The 23,037-nt window shown below is 43.0% G+C and overlaps 1 protein-coding gene across 5 annotated transcripts in view; it reads right to left on the bottom strand.

Moving 5' to 3' along the window:
- The window catches only part of LOC143289820 (carboxyl-terminal PDZ ligand of neuronal nitric oxide synthase protein-like), a 418,763-nt gene that overhangs the window by 362,725 nt on the left and 33,001 nt on the right, over positions 1-23,037 (bottom strand). The window contains exons 1-2 of one of the 5 annotated variants that reach the window (XM_076598991.1): positions 13,795-14,000; positions 10,731-11,156 (exon numbers count right to left, since the gene is read on the bottom strand). The exons of 1 other annotated variant lie outside the window; for it this stretch is intronic. In XM_076598991.1, the coding sequence (XP_076455106.1) occupies positions 10,731-10,757 (27 nt within the window). In that variant the 5' untranslated portion in view covers positions 10,758-11,156; positions 13,795-14,000. Of the gene's footprint in view, positions 1-10,730; positions 11,755-13,358; positions 14,001-23,037 lie in introns of those variants that run through there. 3 more of the 5 variants (XM_076598989.1, XM_076598988.1, XM_076598987.1) reach the window with 3 other exon arrangements.

A 23,037-nucleotide genomic window follows, 5' to 3' on the forward strand; every position in this document is an offset into this window, starting at 1 on the left:
CTTCGTCTTTCGTTCCTCTAAATTTGATCACGTCTCTCCTCTCCTTCATGCTTTACACTGGCTCCCAGTACAACAAAGAATTATCTGCAAAGTCGTCTCTCTTTGTTCCATTGAGGCTTCTAGTCCACAGTGTCTTTCTGATCTCATTCATCCTTACATATCCTAACGCCATCTCCGCTCTTCTTCTAACACACGTATGCTTAGGATCCCCCCTGCTCGAACCAAAACGTATGGTCAACGCAGTTTTTCATACCTCGCCCCCTTTTTTTGGAATCAACTTCCCCAGCCTCTCCGTCACTCATCTTCGCTGCAATCTTTCAAATCCAGTCTGAAGACCCACCTTTTCCCTTCCTGATTAATTCTCAACAGCTCATCCCTTTCCAGTATGACCGAAAATGACTATTTGTGAGTGAGTGAGTTTTGATAGTTTTAGAATTTGTTGGTAGTATTTTTGATTGTGTACTATTTACGATTGTGTGATATGACTTGTGTGTGTGCGTGCGCGTGTGCTTGTGTGTATTGTGAGTGTGTGTGGGGGGGGGGGATGAATAATTTCTAATGATGCTTGGTATCTTGTGTTAAATTTTTCCTTTTGATATTTACATATGTGCTCTATTTGTAAACGCCTGGGGCTTATTTTCAAGATTAGGCATAAATGCTCATAATAATAATAAGAAGAAGAAGAAGAAGTCCAAATACATCTGGATTTACTTCCATATGACAGATACGATATGACATTACTGTGCAAGAAGGCTTGTTTGACACCAGGTTAGTCTTACCAGCGGATTTGAGAAAAGATGTCCTGGAGAGAACACACGATGGGCACCAGGGAATAGTGAAACGTCGGGCGCTAGCAGTTTCAACAGTGTGGTGGCCGGTCATGTCACAACAAATCCAGAGAATGGAGGAAAACAGCGGTACCTGTGAGAAGGTAGAACGGCGTTATAGACCCGAGCCTTTGGAGTCCAGCAGTGTTCCAGATTTCCCATGGCATCGGGTAGACATGGATCTATTCAACAGGCAGGGCCACCAATATCTGTTGCTGGTGGATCATTTTTCAGAATACATTGAGTTGGCATACCTCAGACATTCCACCTCCTCAGAAACAGTTATCATGCACTGTAAAAGCATATTCTCCAGGCACGGCATCCCAGAACAGGTCCATTTTGATAATGGACCAGTTTTCATCTGGGGCCTTTGGACTGTTTGCAAAGAACTACGGATTCACTCGTACCACCAGCAGCCCTCATCACCCAGAAGGTAATGGTGATGCAGAGCACACAGTAGAGACAGTCAAAAACTTTCTGTCCAGAGCAGAAGACCCTTACTTGGCTCTCCTTCAGCAGAGCCACTCCAGTCCAAACTGGATTTAGTCCTTCTCAAATGAGCATGGGAAGACGGATGAGAACTAGAGTTCCAGGTGTTCCAGCTCTGCTCATTCCAGACTGGGTGCATTTGCAGATGATGTCATCAGAAGCAGCCCTGAAAGCAGCCCAGAAGAGAAGTTTCGACAAACGCAACAAGGCAGCTTCATTACCAGCCTTGTGAACCGGTGTAACAGGCCAGATCTTACCCTGGCCAGAGTTTACCCCCGTAAGAACTGGCCTGGGCTACATCTTACCCGGGGTAATGTTTGGCCTAGGCCAGTTTATATCCCCTAGGCCATTTCTTACCCCCTCTCTTTTTCTCTGAAATACATTGATATTTGAAGAGTGCAAAGATTAACAACATTAGAATGAAGGGTTTGTGTAACTGCGAGGAATATATTTCATACAATAGTTATTACCAATGGGATTTTATTCTAAACTGGAATGTTATCAATGAACTTGTTGCTTGGATAAAACTGTTGTCTTATTTGCAATTAAAATTTTCGATATGGAACACCTGTTTTAATTGATATTATCTTTGAACATGAAGTTCGTTCCTAGAGACGTTCAGTCGCTCTGATGTACAGTGATTGCTTTTGATGAATTATGATTAGTAATCTTGAGTTGGAAATAGAAAGAGGGAGACGTAGTGGCACACCACGAGAGTTTGCAAGGTTTGTAATATGGCTGTGATTGGGGACGAGTTCTATCTTATAATGGATTGCACAAAGTATAATGACTTCCGAAACAAGCGTGTGCATGAAAAATATGTGTCTCCGAAGTCGGTTTTCATTTTTGTTTGTTTGTTTTTTGTTCATAGGAAGCAGATGAAATTTGTTAGCTATAAGTACGTTTTTCAAATTTGCACATTCAAATGCTAATTGTTATTTGAAACATATTTGCGCTTTCTTATTAAGTTATGGTGTTGGGTATTTGAATGTCTTCTTTTGGGCGAAAAAGTATCATTTGATAGCAGTCCTCCATAAGCAACTGGAGTGAATGGATGAATAAAACTTTAAACGATATTTTTAAGATAATGAACATGGAAGAAAGAAGAAGCTGAGAACAGAAACAAGAAAGAAAAAGAATGTACTGAAGAAAGGTATCTCCACTAAAAAAAAATCAAAGAGCAACAACAGAGACAAAGAACACACACATTCTCTCTCTCTCTCTCTCCCCTTTATTGTTGTGTCTATAAACATTTCATTCACGATTTTTGTGACATCTGATTCTGATTCACACACACACACACGCGCGCACGCGCGCGCCGTTTTGCAGATGACTTGGGGGGTCAGCTTTATGTTCCTCTAGGTCTATGTTCCCCAGAATTTTCCTTCAACCAGCTACAAGTTCTTACATGACTATATTCCCCCACGTCTATGTTCCCACGGGTCTATGTTCCCTTAAATTTACGTTTTCTGGGTCTTTGTTCCCCCAGGTCTTTGTTCTCCCAGTCTATTTTTCCCCAAAAACGTTTTTGGTACGTCTATGTTCACCCAGGTCTATGTTACTCCAGGTCTATGTTCCCCAGGTTTGTATACCCCCCAAGTCTATATTCCCCTAAACATATATTTGTTTAATCATACATACACTTTTGGGTGCTTGTCAGCAGTGGTCAGCAATAGTCAATGGTCAGCAGTCAGTAGTGGTCAGCGGTGCTCAGTGGTAGTCAATGGTTTATAGTGGTCGGCGATGGTCACCAGTCAGTGGTGGACAGTGGTGATCCGTGGCGGTCAGTAGTGGTCAGTCATGCTCACTGGTGGTCAGTAGTATGTAGTGGTCAATGATCTGCCGTGGTCAGTGGTGGTCAGCAGTGGTCAGTGCTGGGCAGCGGTGGTCAGTTGTCAGAAGTGGTCAGTGGTCAGAACTGGTTAGTGGTCAGAAACGGTCAGCAGTGGTCAGTAGTGGTAAGAGGTCAATAGTCATAAGTGGTTAGTATATAGTGGTCAGTGGTTGGTTCTGGTCGGTCAGTGGTTAGCGGTTGTAAGTGATCAGTAGTGCTAGTAGTCAGTGGTGGTCAATGGTGGTTAGCTGTCAGTTGTGGTCAGTGTTGCTCAGCAGTGGTCAGTGGTGGTCAGCGTTTGTCAGTGGTCATCAGTGGTCAATGGATGTCATCGGTGGTCAGTGGTCAATAATGGTTAGTGGTCAGTATATGGTGGCCAGTAGCGGTCAATGGTTAGCAGTAGTCAGTGGTCAGTGGTGGGCAGCTGTGGTCAGTAGTTGGCAGTGGACTGTAGTGGTCAGTAGTGGTGAGTGGTGGTCACTGGGTAGTGGTTGTCACTGACCAGCAGTGGTCACCAATGGTTAACGTTAGTGGTGGTCAGCGGTCAGCAGTGGTCAGTTTGCAGTTAATAAAATAAAAAACAAGAAGAGAGGCAAGGCCTTCAAGACTCACTTGAGACAGGCACTTACTACAACAACTGAATCAAAACACACAAAAAATCAATTGCAAAACAAAAGTCATGTGCATCTCCCAACATAAAAAATATAGACCACACAAAGCTGTGTTGGATTTCACATTGTTCTTTTTTTTCACTTTTTTTTTCAAAATTATAGTCACAAAGGGAAAAAAATCATTTGTATCTCACACTTGCTTTTGTTTAAATAAAAGAGGAAATGCACCGAAGTGTGACCAACATACAGACACACACACACACAAGATACGTAATAAAGTTAAGTTACATTTTATACATGTATAAATATATAAGATGTAACTGAACTTTTTGTTAAACTATTGTGTAATGAATTATAAGCTTAATCATAGAGAAAACAATTTATATAATGTGAAAAAACTCAATATGGGTATCAACAATGTGCCTGTGTGCTCTATGATTACAATTAGTATTGGAAAAAATTACATTCACAACACATTTTCATCATATTACATATTTTTGTGATAACCCTGATTCAGTAAGACCCAACACACTCACACACACACACATACACACACACATGAAAATAAAAATTCAAATGATAAATATAGGTCAGTTACATTTTATACATGTATTTATATAAATACATAAGATGTAACTGAACAGTGAGCTTTTTACTATGTATGAAAAACAAAAACTGTTAATTACATAATTATAAGCTTATAATTGTTGAGAAAAAGTGTAATACAGTGTGAAAAAATAAATATAGATATTAACAATGTGCATGCCTATGTGTTTCAAATGATTGTTCAAACTCAAATTTGCTTTTTGTTTAAGTGAAAAAGGATTCAACTTCATATAAGAAATAAAGTTCAGTTACATTCAATACACAAGATGCATGGTTCAACCCCCCGGAATGGATCAGTCAGGCCAGGGTCTGTTTCTCAGCAGTCTGAAATCAGTTGTGTAAACTGCTATCAGTCATACTATATTATTGTTACAGAACCTCACACACACATAGACACACAGAGATACACACATATGAACACAACAAACAACTCTTTCATTTAATAAATATCTATGTATCCTCATGTATAAAGATTTTTTTCTTGTAATCTCTCTCTCTCTCTCTCTCTCTCTCTCTCTTTCTCTCTCTCCCCCTCTGTGTGTGTGTCATGCACCTCTAATTCAGTAAATACATTCCACATCTGAATCTATTCTGTGTTCAAAACATGTCTACACAAATACATGATATAATAATAATAATAATAATATATGTATATATATATATATATATATATATATATATATATATATATATATATATATATATATATATATATATTATATGAACACAACACTTTCATTTATCATATATATCTATTATCCTCATGAACAAAGAATCTTATTTTGTAATCTGTCTGTCTCTTTCTCATACACATCTAATTCAGTAAATACATTCAACATTTGAGTCTACTTTGTTACAGAACCTCACACACACACACACACACACGCACACGCACACACAGACACACACATAGACACACACATGTGAGCACAACAGACAACTCTTTCATTTAATAATATTTATGTATCCTCATGTATAAAGATTTTTTCTTGTTATCTCTCTCTCTCTCATGTGTGTGTGTGTGTGTGTGTGTGTGTGTGTGTGTGTGTGAGAGAGAGAGAGAGAGAGAGAGAGAGTTTGAAGAAATTCAATATCAAAGTTCAAATTCACAAGACATGTCATGGTATTCAGATCTATATTAAATTGCATGACATGAATAATATTGATTCAACCCACACATGTTCTGATCTTGATTATAAAGATGATATCAAACTGACTGGATCTGTTGTTCAGGACAGCTGTGTGTCGTTTTCGTAGTGCAGGCCCGGGGTAGTCTGCCGCTGATGCAGAAACTGAGCCAGTGGGGAGTTGTCAGAATGGTTAGTTTTGAGGGTGGATGGCTGACTGACTTCATCAGTGGTTGCTGTCTATGCCGTTGTTCTTGTTTTTTGTTTTTTTCCCCCCTTCTCTACCGCCTTCATGTGTTGTCGAACACAGTGTGTAATAAGCATCGTCTGCTACAAGCATGACTGACATCAGTCTCAGGGTAAATGACGCCCCATTTTGCCATCTAATTTTATAGTTTTAAAGTTGATATGAAAATTGAGTATTTTGTTAAACTAGTAACATGTAGAGCCAAGTACGTGTACTTCTAAACGTCATATGAAGTGATAGGGACTTCATTCTGAGAAAAGTCAAGACTGGACATTTTTACTTTTCATCAAGGGTATTAACTCTCATGGTTTATTATTATTTTTAACTGAATTCCGACTGATTTTGTTGATGTTTTTATGTCAGTTTGGGGCATAATCCAGTAAGTGATGAGGCGTTCACGAATCTGTCTCTGAATAAATATTTAACGGTCTCCTTCTCCAACTTTCCATCACATGTTATCGTGTATTGTTGATTGAATATTGGATTGAACGGGCAGGTCAATTACTTGAAACAAAATGTCGCCCTTCGATGTTGCGAGCAGGCGCTTTGAATATGTATAAATATGTGTGCGCAATTGATTTTTGCCCATGACCTTCAGGGCTCAGCCAATAGATCTATAAAGTCTACTCGTAGTATTGATTTTAGTATTTTCCGAAAAAGACCATTTGGGCGAATGAACATAGTGAAAGCCCTGTACACTGAGAGTAGAACACACAAGCTTTTTATGTATTGAGTATAATTTCAAAATGTAATGTTTAAGATGAGAAAGATCAGTTTAAAGCAAATTAACCCCCATACCATTAATTACAGATTAATTTCCCCTTTTTTCTATGTGCACCAAAGACTTGCAAAATAAATATAACTTCCATGCTTAGCAGAAGAAGTTCCTGTTTGAACAAAAAATGATAAAAATGACTGCTCTTGTTGTTGTGTCAGAATATCAGATCAAAGTGCCAAGTTTAGAGAATAAAATAAATAGATAAATAAATATAACAGTAAATTCAGTTTGCATATAATTTGGCTTCTTTTTTAAATTTTTCTGTGCCCATCCCAGAGGTGCAGTATTGCTTTAAAGAAGATGACTGGAAAGAACTGAATTTTTCCTATTTTTGTGCCAAATTTGAAGTAATCATCTGCTGTATCAGGGCAAGCGCTCAGTTGGAGGACAGAAGAAACGCTACCAAGACTGCCTCAAAGCGCCCCTCAAAGTCCTGGGCGTCAACATCAACATGTGGGAGACACTTGCTCTGGACCGTCCAGCTTGGCACAGCATAATCACCACAAAAGCCCGTGCAGCTGAAGCCAGGCGCATCACCGAGGTGCAACGAAAGCGTGTTGTGCGCAAGCCCCGAGCAGCATCCACTGCCACAACAGCACCCACTCACTTGTGTCCCACATGTGGGCGAGACTTCAGGGCCCGGATTGGCCTCACCAGTCACCTCTGGACCCACAGCCACAGATCTTCCATCTGACTCTTGAAGCCATGGTCATCTTCGAATCCGAAAGACGAACATCATCACATCATGTTTTTGACGAACATAATCACATCACTTTTTTGCATTAACTGCAAAGTGGCTTGAGCGTTGGAAGAAGTTATATACATTCCCTTTATTATTATTATTATAAGTAGTAGTAGTAGTAGTAGTATCATTATTGTTGTTGTTGTTGTTATAATCATCATCATAATCATCACCATCATCATTATCACCATGTGTTTTATGTGTAAATGTGATACAGACTGGTTGGGTGAGCGAAGTGTACACAGGGGGTATATTCCAGCCAGGGGGGATAAGAAATGGCCTAGGCTGGTTCTTACCCGGGGTAAGAAGTAGCCTAGGCTGGTTCTTACCCAGGGTAGAACCAGCCAGGGATAAGATCTGGCCTGTTACACCGGTGCGAAAGTCTGGGTGAAGGAGCCAAAAGAGTCCCAGGGCACTGTGGAGAAAGCCATCAGTGACGGGTCCTATTTGGTCCAGACCCCAGGAGGAAGTCGATGAAGGAACCGGTGACACCTGAATCATCGTCGCACATGTGCGGCTGGATCCAAGGTCAATCCGGCCGCTTCATCGACTCTTCCGAGTGCAGGAGAGACTAACGTGCATTTGGACTTTGCTTTAGAGCATGCTGCTGCCAATCGTGAGCAGCAAACTGAGGCAGTAGGACAGTCTAACCCACCACTGCCAATACCTGAGAACTCGATCACAAGTGGTCGCGTTTCCAAACTGCATGAGAACCTTGACCTTTATAGTATTATTATGAACTGAAGGTTAAATGATAAACCATTCTGAAGTGTGGTTCTCTTTAGTTAGTTTTTTCTTTCTTTAGAAGAAAGATTGATAATCAACAAAGATAAAATGCGTCAGTCATGGTGGTTTTTTGTTGTTGGTTTTTTTGTTTGTTTGTTTTTGTTTGTTTTTTTGTGTGTGTTTTTTGTGTTGTTTTTTTTTGTTTTGTTTTTTTGGGGGAGGGGAGTTTTCTTGTTTGAAAGAAAGTGCGTCTTTATGAAAAAAAAATCTGGTTTGAAAGACCTTGCTCCATTTTGTTTATATTGTTTGAAAACGCTTGAATAAAAGGGGGGATGTAAGGTTAGAGGTAATCTGAATTGGTAATGGAGTGAACATCCGGGGTTTTTGGTAACTGGTCGATGGCAGCCCAACTGAGAGCCCAAGAAAATAAAAACATTTCCCGTAAAATCAAGCCGTTTGTGTGTCTGGTACGCACGCACGAATTTATATGCCTAAACCCGCGCATGAGAATACCGGACATTACATGTGTGTACAGGGGTGTGTGCGCGCGCGCGCCGCGTGTGTGTGTGTGTGCATGCGCGCGCGCGCACGCGCGTGCGTGTGTGCGCGTGTGCGCGCGCGCGTGTGTTTGTGTGTGTGTGTGTGTGTGTGTGTGTGCTAAAACTACTGTATAAACTGGCATACAACAGAATTATGAATGTATAAGTTAATTAAGAGATAAATGTATAATTCAATGTAAACGAACTTGCTCTTTTCGTGTTTATTTCGTTACAGTTCCGGAGTCCACATTCAAATCACAAGGATCACTGGAAGAAGAAGAACTGAAACAACAACAAAACAAAAAGACCAAGAAGAAAGAGAAGAAAGAGGCCAAGATAAGACGGAGCAGGATAAAAAGAGAAAAAATCGACAAGAAAAAGCGGAGATAAGGGAGGAGACTGACAAAAGAAGAAGAGAAGCAGAAGACGACGACGATGGAGAAGACGATGGAGAAGACGAAGGAGGAGGAGAAGAGAGGCACATCAGTGGGTTGGCGACATGGTGCAGGGATGATTCCACGGCAACACAGATCTGTGCCGGATAAAACACTGATCCTTCGCTGGACACCACAAGCAAGTATGCAGAAGACAAGGGAGACATGGCGCAGAACCGTATAGAAAAAAACAACAATAATAACAGACAGTGAATATCAGGGGGAATCCAGCTTTAAAAAGTGCAAGACAGCAGTGGATATGTCTGGTGGCGGTCCTGGTGCCACAAGGCACGTGGGGGGTTAAGGACGTAAATAAGTACATTGACAAAACCAACATTCCGGTCTGCAATACAGACAGACAACAGAACGACAATAAGAGAAGGATACAGACAGAATGGCAGACACAGTTACATATCGAGACGGAGACATACAAAAAGAAATATGCAGACTCTGAGAGCAAGCAACACAAATGCGCGCGCGCGCGCGGACACGCGCACGCACAGAATGAGAGAAACAAAAAGAGACACAGAGACATAGTCTGACAGAGAGAGACACAGAGACATAGTCTGACAGAGAGAGACACAGAGACATAGTCTGACAGAGAGAGACACGGAGACGCAGAGATATAGTCTGACAGAGAGAGACACAGAGACATAGCCTGACAGAGAGACACAGAGACGCAGGGACATAGTCTGACAGAGAGAGACACAGAGACATAGTCTGACAGAGAGAGACACAGAGACACAGAGACATAGTCTGACAGAGAGAGACACAGAGACATAGTCTGACAGAGAGAGACACAGAGACATAGTCTGACAGAGAGAGACACGGAGACGCAGAGATATAGTCTGACAGAGAGAGACACAGAGACATAGTCTGACAGAGAGAGACACAGAGACATAGTCTGACAGAGAGAGACACAGAGACATAGCCTGACAGAGAGAGACATAGTCTGACAGAGAGAGACACAGAGACACAGAGACATAGTCTGACAGAGAGAGAGGATCATTCGGGAATGTAATTGTCTTCAGCGTCACGAGTCCCGGATTAACACACACACACACACACACACACACACAACACACACACACACACACACACACACACACACACACAGACTTAGTTGCACACACGCCCGTACACCATTGGTGCATTGGTGTATTCCTGTGGTGCGTGTGTTGTGGGTCTGTGTTTGCTGTGTGTGTGTGTGTGTTGTGGGTCTGTGTTTGCTGTGTGTGTGTGTGTGTGTGTGTGTGTTGTGGGTCTGTGTTTGCTCTGTGTGTGTGTGTGTGTGTGTGTGTGTGTGTGTGTGTGTGTGTGTTGTGGGTCTGTGTTTGCTCTGTGTGTGTGTGTGTGAGGGCGGGGAGGGCGAGGGGGGTGGAGTGTGTTTTGTGCCTTTTTCCTGCGATTATTCATATTTGCAATTTGTAGTATTGTATTGGTTTATATAAATGTTTTTTCCACTTCTATGTCCTCATGTGCTTGTGTGTGGTATGCACTATTGTATATGTATTATCTCGTGTGAGGCGCGTTGAGCCCATCAAATGGGGAGTTTGCGCCATATAAATACGATTTATTATCATTATTATTACACACACAAACACACACACACGTGTATGCATGAAGAATTGCTCTCTCTCTCTCTCTCTCTTTGTCTCTGCCTGCCCTCTTTGAATCAGTATGATAATGGGGTGTGTGTGTGTGTGTGCAAGTATGCGAGCATGCGTGCGTGGGTTTATATGCGTGTGTATATATATGTGCATAACTAACCGTCATAACTTCGCTTTTTGACTCCATTGTGTGCGTGAAGTCGTGCCGGGTTGAAGTGGTGTCTCAGGGGCAGTGGGGTGTGAGGCACAGTGTCAGTCACAGGGTCACGGTGACCCGGCAAGCTTCACCACTGCAGCCACAGTCAGTCCGTGCAGAAAAAAGGATCTCGCTCTGTATACAAACATCCATTTGTGTCAACCGCTCCAGACTCCAGACAGTTGCCTACTTTCCTTTGGAATCGGGACGACAGAAACACATTCCAGCCATGGCATACCGCACAGGAAACTGTTGTCTAAGTGCAGTTTGGGCGTTGAAAGAAGACTGCTTCATTTGTTGTAGAAGATTTCTGTCTGTGCACGAAATCTTCAGCCATTTGCGAAAAATTACAGCCGTGCATTGATAAATTATACAAGAGAACTTTGCTCACTGCAGGACGATAGGAGTGGCCACAAAAGAAAAGGGAAGCATGGAATACATCAGTTGTCAGAGATCAACTGTGCAAGGAGCTTTTGTTTTAGCAAGAACACTTCAAGTGAGTCGGACTGACGTGTGTGTGTGTGTGAGAGAGAGAGAGAGAGAGAGAGAGAGATTCAGTGAAAACAACATCAACACAGTCACAACGAAAAACTTTTTTTTTAAGTATCCACTTCAAAAACACGGCACACAGGAAATCTTGAATCCGCAAAAAAGACGTCAGCACAGACGATGTGGCATTGTAGACATTTTGTCAACACGCCCAGCACAATCTGTTCAAACGCACGAAGAAAGAAGAATGGTATCAGTCACTGACTTCACTCCTTGACTTTTCTCAAAACTTCAGGTTCGGACATTGTTCCCATCTTCCGGCCGATACAAATGCTTCATGTCCAAGCCTGGAACCCACAATGGGGCGTTATGATTGCCATTCGTCCCTGTCCTGGATGACGATTGATTCGTTTTCCATTCAAAGAGCAGTGGGAAGGCCTGATGTCGCTGTGTGGACAGTGGCTAACGCTGCTTGGTGTGTGCACATCTCCTGCACAACCTGAAGCACAGTCATGGTCACGTGCAGACGGAACACAGACAACCAGTTTTTATCTCCCTAGATAGCTAGGCTATTGCTACTTTGGCAGCTATTCTCAATAACGTAATCTAGCGCATGACGAACGTTATGTGACGAAAACAAGTCTTACTTGCTTTTCTTGGTACAACAGACATTAATGATTGACATGTCGAAATTTCATGATTAACTGAACTTTGCACACGTCGCTTTACACAATATATAAACCACCTCATCATGCGGTATGCCGATAAGAAATGAAAATAGCTTTTACTCTGATTTTATTCCGAGCCATTGTTCATGCTTGCTGGTAGGTTAAGATCCTGGCAAATACATTTTCAGTTTGTGTGTGCTTGTTTTTAGTTTATTATTATCTTGGTTTGCTCGCCATTCTCTTCTTTACGTGCCATGCTAACCAAACCAAATTATCGTTAAGTGCATCAGTGTGTTGGCATCCCTATCTTTCTCAAAAAGGGCCCAGGATAATTCACTGTATGTGCCTGTCCAGAAATGTGTGCTCTACATCGTGCTTCGCTCCTCCATGTCTTTTCAATGCCCAGAGTCTCTCTCACTCTGCCTCTGTCTCTGTCGTCTCCTCTATCTCTCTTCCTTTTAAAAATGTCACCAGATGACTCTCAGTGAATCGATTCAAATACATTCCGTCTGTCCGCGGTGTTTACATAATACATGGAGACGACTGTGGAGAAACAGTCAGCTTTTAAGCCGTGTTTTTACGTCTGAAAAGGAAATGTTTCCCAGCTACTTGTGCTCTGTTTACAGTCTGTCCCTCTGTTCCGCTACCTGGTCCACGAAAGCTTTCGTTTGCTTCTTTTATTCGTTTCCCAGCACACCACCCCCTTCCCATGGACCGCTTCTTATGATCACTGAAATGAAGGGCAGGTCAGGTTATTTGATGTAGACTTCGTCATGGCTCATACTGACAGTCTATCTGACATTCTGACATACTGGGACGTTCCCGTCTCTGTTTTTGTTGACAATATTTCCAAATACATTACTAAAAAAGATGCTTTTCTATATACATGCTAGCTGCCTAATCAGTTGTTGCATGAAGTACAGTGCTGGCTGCTTTCTTCTCGATTCATCTGGTCGAGACTGAGCATCAAGCAGAGGCCTCTCTTTCTTTCCTATCGTCAGCTATTTCTGCAGTCCATGGATAGCGCCACCCTCATCCTCCTCCCTTTTCTGGTCACATTCTTTTTCCCTTTCTTTGTCTCCTTTGTTCCCTTGTCTCCTCCTTTATTTCTTTCTCTTCGGTATTTTTTCCTTCTTTACCCTTCAATCCTTTACCCTTCAATGCTTCTTTACCCTCCGTCCCTCTGTTTTACTGTTCGAGGGTGACACAATGCCAACACACATCCAGTCAATATACTCATATGACTGTGTTTGTCCTTGTGGTTTCAAATTAGTTTTTAGATCCTTTAGAGCTTAAGAAGTTTATAATCGACAGTTACTGAATATTTTTTTCTTAAGAATAAACTAATGACATGAAAATAGAATAATTGCTTTTATCTAAAACAACAACAACAACAACAACAACACACAACACACACACACACACACACACACACCACTCCAAAAAGCAACAAATCCCGCATTAATATTTTCCCGTTTTGAAATATGTGTTTTTCGTGGAAGTGTTTTTATTTTTATTTTTTGTTTCGGTTTTCTTTTTCTTTTCTTTTCTTTTTTTTTAGTTTCCGTTCATCCCGATGTCATTTCCAATTTGGCTTATTCTGGAATATTTCTGTTAGATCTGTTTGATTCGATGACGGAGCAAGGCAGGAAAAGCAAGCGGCATTCCCAGGCAGCATGGAGGCTGGTGCCAGGCTGTCCGCTTTGGCAAAGTCCTCCAAATTGAATTCCCTTCACCTCCATTCCAACAGCACAACACGCACACCGCCTCTCCCCTGGATGCTGCAGTCAGACACACAGGCTGCCACCAGCAGCTAGAAACACAGAGAAATATGGGAGGAAAGCTGGCCACACTGCCCTTTCTGGTGGTACCTCCACTGCACACCACTGACGGGCTGTCTCCTGCTGGTGGGGAGGGTGGGTGTTACACACCGTTACACACACTGCCCAGTGACCACCACCCACTCCACAGGTAATGGCGACGAAACACCACTCACAGCTAGACCTGTCTCCACCCCCTTCTTCATGCCCTCTGGCACCCTTTTCACCCACACTTACACACTCACGTTCAGCGGCCTCTCGGCGCTGATTCTTACAGTCGTGATACTGGTTGTGTACAGAGCAGCGCATCCCCCGAGTTGGCACCTTGCGAGCCGTTCTCTGCCTGTGATGGGGTGTGCCGTGTGCAGTGTCTACCTGTTCAGCTCTGGCCCCCTGGTACAGACAGGTGATTTTTCCAAGCTGCACCTTCAAACTTTCCCTCTGGGATATGTAAACACCCTGTTCCGCACTTTCCAGCAAAATCATCCCAACCGTGAAGGAATGTATCCTCCACAATGACAATGATTATTTACCTGCTGTCCGTTCTTTCCCCGAGATTTATCATCCCTGTCTACCCGTTTTCTTTTTTTCTTTCTTTCTTCTGTTTCTCCTCCACATTCACGTCACCCCGGCCCCTTCTCCACTTCACCTTTCTATCTCTCACGCACACATAATCACACACACACGCGCGCGCGCAGACACACGCACACGCACAGGGATAAAGGGTAATGAGAAGAGACAGAGAGAGGAAAGAGAGAGATGAGGAAGAAAGAGATACTGGGCGAAACAAATATTTGCGACGCGCGTGCGCGCGCGCGCACACACACACACACACACACGCGCGCTTGCTTGCTTGCTTGCTTGCTTACAATTCACCCTGGGTACAAAGTCACGCCTGGGAGCATTTTGAGCACGGGAGCATGTTACATGCGTGGAGCAGCGCGCACCTGGCTGGGGGTTCTATCCAGTCTGCAGGTCTGCTGCCTGTCTGATCATCCCCCTCCCCCCACCCCTACACCTCCCCCACCTCCACCCTGCTTTCCGCCCTCCACCTCTACCTGCACGACTCCCCCCCCCCTCCCCCTTTCCATACCCCTTCATGTGCCTTTTTCAGCTTCAAACCGACTCCTCACCCCTCCTTCCCTCGCCGCGTTTTTCTCCTGGCATTCCCGAGCCTTACACACAGCCACTGACTGTCTTCATCTTAACACTTTCACCTCCACCTCTTCTCTTCTCCATTCCACTGCTCTCTCTTGCTCTCTCTCTCTCTTCTTTTCTCTTATCCCCCCTCTCTCTGTGTCTCTATTTCCTCACTCTCTCTCTCGCCCTTTCTCTCTCTTTCTTTGTCTCTCTTCATTGATTCATTTACTCTCGTTCTTAAGTTTTCTCTCTCTCTCTTGTTTACTCTCCCCCTCCCCCTCTCTGCTCTGGCAGCAGTGCCCAGTGAGAAATGGGCTGATACACATCAGCGGACAGGAAGCACGCTGTGGACAGAACCAACCAAACATCACACACATTGGCTGCTTGAAGCATCCGGCGCCCGACCTGGTGATGTGCTTGGTGGTCTGAGAGACAGTGTGTGGGGAGGTGGGTGGAAGAGACAAGCAGACAGACACAGAGAGACAGAAAGACGATGGAACTATTCCCTGTGTCCTGTCTGAGCGATTACAGAACTGGACAAAACCCCAACCATGTTCTGCTGTGGTTCTTGCATGTGTGTGTGTGTGCGTGTGCGGTTAAGGAACTTGTGTGGTCTTGGAAATCACTCTGCACTGTTTGTGGACATCGTTAGTAGACTGGTTGCCATAGTGGGTAGAACACCCCACGGCACAGCGAGGTTCGGTTCGATTCATGCATGGACAGGTGTTCTTAAACCACAACCGCCCTCTCTCGCCCAGTGACACAATATATCCTTGAATATACTGGGTGCCATTTTTGTTTGACGCGACAAATCCCGTGTGCACCATGCACTTTGAGCAAGTCCCTTTATCAGCAAGTCCTTAATACACAGCAAACCCCACTTTGATAGCACTTGTTAAAAATCACACAACAAACCCCACTTTGATAGCACTTGTTAAAAATCACACAGCAAACCCCACTTTGATAGCACTTGTTAAAAATTTCACATATACACGCTCATGGGGGCTACGATTTGTGCGTGTGCGCGTGTGTGTGTGTGAGAGAGAGAGGCAGTGTGTGTGCGTGTGTGTATGTGTGTGGGAGAGAGAGTGTGTGTGTCCTTTAGATTGTTGACACATTGAGCAAATCAAATTTTGGACACATGATTTTCGATACCGATAACAATGGGTAAATATTTCAGTAACACCCAATCTAAACCTTGTCAAAGTATATTTCAGATGTCTATCAAGTCTCATTGACACATAAACTGGCATATTATAAGGTACATGACAAAACATTCGATACAAATCAAATATGTCGCTATTCTGAATATGGGAATTCCAATTTTCCAATCAATTAATCTTCTACGAAATACATGAATAAATTCGCTGATATTTCGGATACCTTGTTTAAACCACACAAAACCAAAACCATACTCGCAGTTTCATTCTCACACCCAATTCCTCTTGCCTCTATTATCTAAATCTAATAGAATTCTGTAGGTTGTATGGGGTAATCTGTGATCTTCCATCTGAGTTATTTTCAGCCAATACTGAATACATTTAACAATGGAAGTAAAAAATATAGGATATATGGCTGTTTCGCCATGCACTAAATCATTAGGTGTTTCCAATGACAGTCCGAGCAATTTCTTTAAAGCGTACAGGTGGGGTTTTTTCACAATATGCAGCAGCAGAATCGAGACCCCATGGATTTCAGCTCCGTGTTGTACCACTGGTTGAATCTGTGAATCAAACAGCTTTAAAAACTAAGTTGCAGAATCGTTGTTTAACAATGATACTTTCTTCGGTGTACACAATAAGAGAGAGAGAGAGAGAGAACTTGAGAGATTTACATAAAGTCTGGAAAGATCTAAAGCTCTCGGCTTCGAGCTTCTGAATACATCAATGAATTAGTGCAGTGTGAACGGGCGATAATTCTGAAAGTCGCGGAGTTGTGGCGCGTACACGATGAAGTCCTTTATACAACATTGTGGACTAACTTTCCCTTTAACCATGGAATGCATTACGCTCGGGAGATGACGATAATCTGTCAAACACTAAATGACCCTGTCCCGATAAGTTTGCGAGTGCCCAGCGTACACATATAACTGGGCGGGGCAGTCACAGCTCGTTCGTCTGGTCAGCCAGACCAGCACATGGACACTCCCATGTAACTCACACAGACCAGCACATGGACACTCCCATGTAACTCACACAGACCAGCACATGGACACTCCCATGTAACTCACACAGACCAGCACATGGACACTCCCATGTAACTCACACAGACCAGCACATGGACACTCCCATGTAACTCACACAGACCAGCACATTGACACTCCCATGTAACTCACACAACCTTGACGTCTCCAATCCGCCTTGGTCCGCTTTGCTACTCTTGGAGGATGTTTGGCCTGAAGAGTGGGGTTGGTTTGCACTCACTGATCTTCACTTTAAAGACCCGCAAAAAAACTTATGTAAAAAGAGGCGTGTCTTCAGCTTTTCCTTTTCGGGTTCTGATGGGAAAAAGACAGCTCCACTTCGGTTTTTCAACACAGAAATAAACACACCGGCAGGCTACAGACACAGCTATAAGTCTGCATATGAAAACTTTTTACGTTGCCTTAACAACTAAATTAAATAAAAAACAAACAAACAAACAAACAAACAAACAAAAACGACTACAAAATTTCTAAGCTTAGCGAGTTTCAGAAAATAAATCAGCGTTGGCCTGCTTCGAATTTGAAATTCGCGCTGTCAGGCACATGTGCAGAGGCGGACCAATCCAGTCTACATACGCTTCATGCCGATTATTTGCCAGTCTGAAGTAACACTGACAATGAAAGTAACCCTACCGGTCAGGTCACGGGACATCTGGCCGCTGATATCTGGAATTTTCAGTTTTGCCTGTGCGAGAAAGAATGAGATGGAGTGAGCGTGGGAGCGCGCGCATAAACATATACTTAAGTTATTTTGTAACAAAATGCGGCATTCATCATTTGAAATGGAGAAATCCGCCGCGCTCACGATCAATCAGTGGCGGGGGGAGGGGGGGGGGTTGACGTATGGTACCAGGAATAATATACACAAGCTCAGATGAGTAAAGTATAGGTCTCTCTCTATATATAATTTATAATAGGACAGTTAAATAAAAATAAAAATAAAAAAACAGTGAGAGAGAGAGGCATGGACGATCGGGTTATAACCGTTGTTTGAGATGTAGTGTGTGCGCGTCAGAATAAAATAGTGATACAGGGACTCTGCTGCTCAGTGTAAACGATATTAACAGAGCAGACCCCTTTCCCATGTCTTGCAGCCAGAAATAAGTTCCCCCGACTCATGACAGCCTGTCAGAGAAGCAAGAGCTGGAGTGGTCAGGCAAAAAAAAAAACCTGTCCAACCGCGAGCCTGCATTTTAAGTGGAATCACTGGGACTTTGAACTCACGCAGTGCAGGCAGAGAGAAAAGTCCTTCAGTGCTGAAGAAGAGGTGAAACAACGGTACTGAGAGTTGCAGTCTCAGTTCTGCAGGTAGGCAGTTCAAGTGTATGGTCGTTTGTTGATTTGAGACACACTGGCCAGCATCGATCACCGTGACTGGGACCAGGTAGTGACCAACCCTGAAGAATCCAAGAGGGATGTTAGCTCCCGTCTTCTCGAAATCCAACGCGTGAGCGCCCCAACGCTTTCTCCCACTTCACGAACAAGCGTGAGATTGCGAGAAAGCATAGTCGTTTCCCTGCACCGCTTTCACTGAATTGCAAGAAACCGTGTAGTGCTTTGAGTGTGAGATAAAGCGTGGGCAGATAAGGGAAGCCGTGGAGGACTTAAGAAGAACGGAAGCTGCCTTGTGGCCTTCTACAAGTCCACTCCATACCTGCCGTTCCTGCTCAAGAGCCAACTGATATAAGACTAGTCTCCACAGTCATCACAGTTCATGCCGCCATGGAAGAACATGTCCCCGGTGATCTTCATGTGCGGAGAAAACGTCATCAAACAGATGAATGGTCAATTTAAATGCTTAGAACTTAAGTAAAAAAACCCCACCGAAGATATGCTAAATGTGGCAGGCTTTGACCTGTTTATCTCGGTCTTGTTATCAACAGCTATCACCAAAAACTGACATCAAAGACAAATTAGAAACGGAAATAGACCATGATAGATATATTAATGAATTAGATAAATACAAATGAAAAATTTTTTTCCTGCCATTCATGCTTTGAAAAGAAGAATGTGAAAAAGGGAAAAAACTGAAACTGAAACATGAAAAAGTGACCAAAACCCAAGACAGCAGCTCGAGTACCACTGATTCCTGTCCAGTGGAGAGTCACGTGCTCAGCCTGATATGACCCACTTGTCTGCCCTGCACATTAACTGACAATGATCTCCATTCAAAGCGCAGCGCATATTTTTGTTTCATAAGAAACATACCTGCCAAGACAGCAAACGTGTAGATTTTAGTACACAAATAAATATAACTATTAATGACTAAGTTTCAGATTACGAGAGAAAATAACATGTTCTACCCTATCTCTTTCAAGCACAAGAGAAAAACACGTCACTTTGCAGATAACCTGAGCTGCAGCTCCTGATGACAAGAGCCAGGGAAAAGTAGCGGCTGACAGATGCCACACTCCATCAATCCTCAGGTTTGTGGCTTTGGTCGGGACGGACTGTTGAGGATATCTTGTGATTTCTTTGAGAGCGACCTGGGGCTACCGGCAAGATTTCTACGTGCTGGGGAGGACAGCAAATGGTTCGTGACCCGTTCAAAGGAAGGCGTCACCGCCGTCTTATTGTTATCTTTTTTCTCCTTTCCAGTCCATACGCTGCTCATTGATTGGGCCGCGTCCTTGTCGCGTGCTCGTTAGATGGATGGCGGTTTTGTTCCGTGGCTATGGATAGGCTGGCATCTGTTTCAAGTGGTTAATTACTGGCCGATGCCTTTGTCACGTGGGTTTCTGTGCTTGCAACCTGTTGTTGTTTTCATCTAGTCATTAATTAGGGGTGAGACATGAGGGGGCAGCGGGTAGGTGTGTGTGGGAGGGTTTTTTCATCTGGTCATTAATTAGGGGTGGGGCATGAGGGGGCAGCGGGTAGGTGTGTGTGGGAGGGTTTTTTCATCTGGTCATTAATTAGGGGTGAGACATGAGGGGGCAGCGGGTAGGTGTGTGTGGGAGGGTTTTTTCATCTGGTCATTAATTAGGGGTGAGGCATGAGGGGGCAGCGGGTAGGTGTGTGTGGGAGGGTTTTTTCATCTGGTCATTAATTAGGGGTGAGACATGAGGGGGCAGCGGGTAGGTGTGTGTGGGAGGGGGTGGAGGGGACAGGAGTTTGAGGAGGGAGACTAAGGAGGTGGAGTGAAGCTTTCAGACTCTCGTTGAAAAAGCTGTTGTTGTTAACGTTATCATCGGTTAGGTCTGCTATGGTTCATCTTGATCACGATATTGTTATGTATACTATTGTTGTTTTTACTTTTACTCTGCTGTCAGGCTGCTTTGTTTTTCTTTTCGTTGTTGCTGTGTGTGTGTGTGCGTGTGTGCGTGTGTGCGTGTGTGTGTGTGTGTGTGTGTGTGAGAGAGAGAGAGAGAGAGAGAGAGAGAAGACAAGACAACTGGTTTATTGTACATTGGCCTCAGGCCATTATACAAACACACGGAAAGGGGAGGGGAGGTGTTGGGGGGCAGGGTCTGGTGCGGTCGGGGGGAGGGGGGCAGGGGGGGTATCGGATGGGTACAATCTGGATAAACATATCAATATTGTTATAAGAAGATCTCAAGTGCTGGCAAATTTCAACAGAATCAGATAAGCTGATAAAAAGTCGAAGGTGATGTTTTGGTTATCACTGACTGGCGTTCAGCCAGCAAAAATTCAAGGGTTGACAAACTTATTTAATGATCATACACACACACACGCACACACACTAACAAAAGTGCACGGGCCCATCACTACAAATAAAAACACACGAGCCCCCCCCTTCCCCCCCCCCCCCCCCCCCCCCCCCCCCACACACACAACACACGTTGATAATATAATGATAATAATAATAATAATAATAATAAACGTGTTAATAATGTACATTTGACATTTCTTAGTATTTTAACATCATGTTTACAGTGTCATTTTAATCTTACACATTCACCAACGTCACAAACATATATCAGGTATGAAATTAATGTAGAAAACATCTGTTCAGTAATCACCATTGCCCATATGAGATCTTTTCTTGATACCATGAAATATATATTGAGACAGATTACGCCCATGTGGGTCATAGTCTGCTTTGAGCAATAAGCAAATGGGAACCTGCTTTGAATCTTTTAGAATTTTTTTTTCTGAAATCTGCATACACTGGGCATTGAAACAGAAAATGCAATTCATTTCCGGTTTTTGAAAAACAAAAGGGGCAGCATCTTTTCTGGTTCGAATTGCTATAACAATAAATATTATTACTGAGAGGAAGTACACCAGGTCTGATCTGAGAGAGAGCAACTCTAAAGCAGTAAATACCAGCATTCATTATGTATTTTTCTCTCTCAAAGAGAACCTTAAATGATCGATAATGTGAATATGTCTCTTTACCTCGAATAGCTCCGGACCAGTCCTGAATAAAATGTCGACCAGACGTTGTTTGAATATATCAAGGAACAATTTAACATCCCCAACCCCTTGTTGTAGCCACACAATACCGAAACCAGTTTGACATAAAATTTCTCTTATTTGTGTAACCCAGCAGTTATTTCCCATTTCATCTAAATACCATAACATGTCGTAAGCTTTTCGTGGCAACCGTTGCTAATCCATTTCCAGAAGTTTAAACCAGTACCTAAGGCAGTTTATGTACGAGTTCGCTACAATGGATAACGTCCCAGTTCGCCATACACCATCTTGTTAGGTGTGCGCACAGGAACCCCTAAAAATCTTTTGCATGCCATAATATGAACCTTTTCGATATGATCCAATCGTTGCATTCCCGGTATTTCAGAAGGGTAAAGTAATATTGGATTTATTTTCGTATCACAAATCTTAAAGAAGGTACTGGGCGACATATTTTTCTATTTTCGAAAGGGTCTGTTTAGGCTTAATAGCGCTTTCTTGCCTTTCGTTACCAAATGATTAGTGCATCGTTTAATACTGATTTTGGTGGTGAAACTAAAACCAAGATAATATTCGTTCACAACTTCGAGTGGTACGCCTTCATAAAACCATTGTTCTCTTTTACCGAAGAACCCGCCTTTGCGAAAAACCATAATTTTTTTTTTTACTTTTATTTACACTCAGTTTCATGCTTTCACGGCAAGCCTTTAGACAGTTTAACTGTGTTTCCAGACCTGAAGGAGTGGATGACAGCAAAACAACATCATCAGCAAAAAAGTAATATAAACAATTCCGTAATTCCAGGAAGCATTTGAATACTATGCTTTCCATTTCTTGATTCATGATCTGCTAACTGGTTTAAAAAAAAAAAGAAGAGAAAATAAGTTAGAGCTTAATACATCTCCTTGACAAACACCAACAGGACAGGTTAAATAATCTGATAGCTGATAGTTTATCCTTACACATGACATTAAAGTATCATACATAGCCCGAAGTGAACATAAAAACTTTCATTTTATTTCACTGATTTTTTTTATACATTCTAACTGTTTATCATTTCGAACTGAGTCAAATGCTTTCTTAAAATCCACAGAGAGAGAGAGAGGGGGAGGTCGGGAGGGGGGGGGGGGAGCGTACGCGCGTGAGCGTGTATGTGTGTTTAAAGACTTTTACAAGTAATGTGTGCCTATTAGCCTGCTTGCGTCCGTTTGCAGGCATTCTACACACGAAGCATGCAACTGTAATTATCTTCTCTCAGGTTGTCCACATAATATTCTTCAGCGAATTCAAGAACTTCAAAACAATGCTACCCGTCTGACTCTCAGAGTCTTGTGTACTTATCATATGTCCCCCCACCTCCGTACTCTACACTGGCTCCCCTTTGTGGCAAGAATTTAATACAAAGTTGCGTGTCGCTGCTTCTCTGCTTTCCACTCCGCTGGATCTACCTATCATTCTGACCTGATCATTGCTTACACTCCCTCAAGAACTCTTCACTCCTCCTCTGACTGATAGCTTCTGAAAATTAATCGTGTCAATACAAGAACCTATGGTGAACGTTCTTTCCTCTTTGCTGC

This window comes from Babylonia areolata, chromosome 14, assembly GCF_041734735.1.
Source record: "Babylonia areolata isolate BAREFJ2019XMU chromosome 14, ASM4173473v1, whole genome shotgun sequence".
Taxonomy (NCBI): Eukaryota; Metazoa; Mollusca; class Gastropoda; order Neogastropoda; family Buccinidae; genus Babylonia; species Babylonia areolata.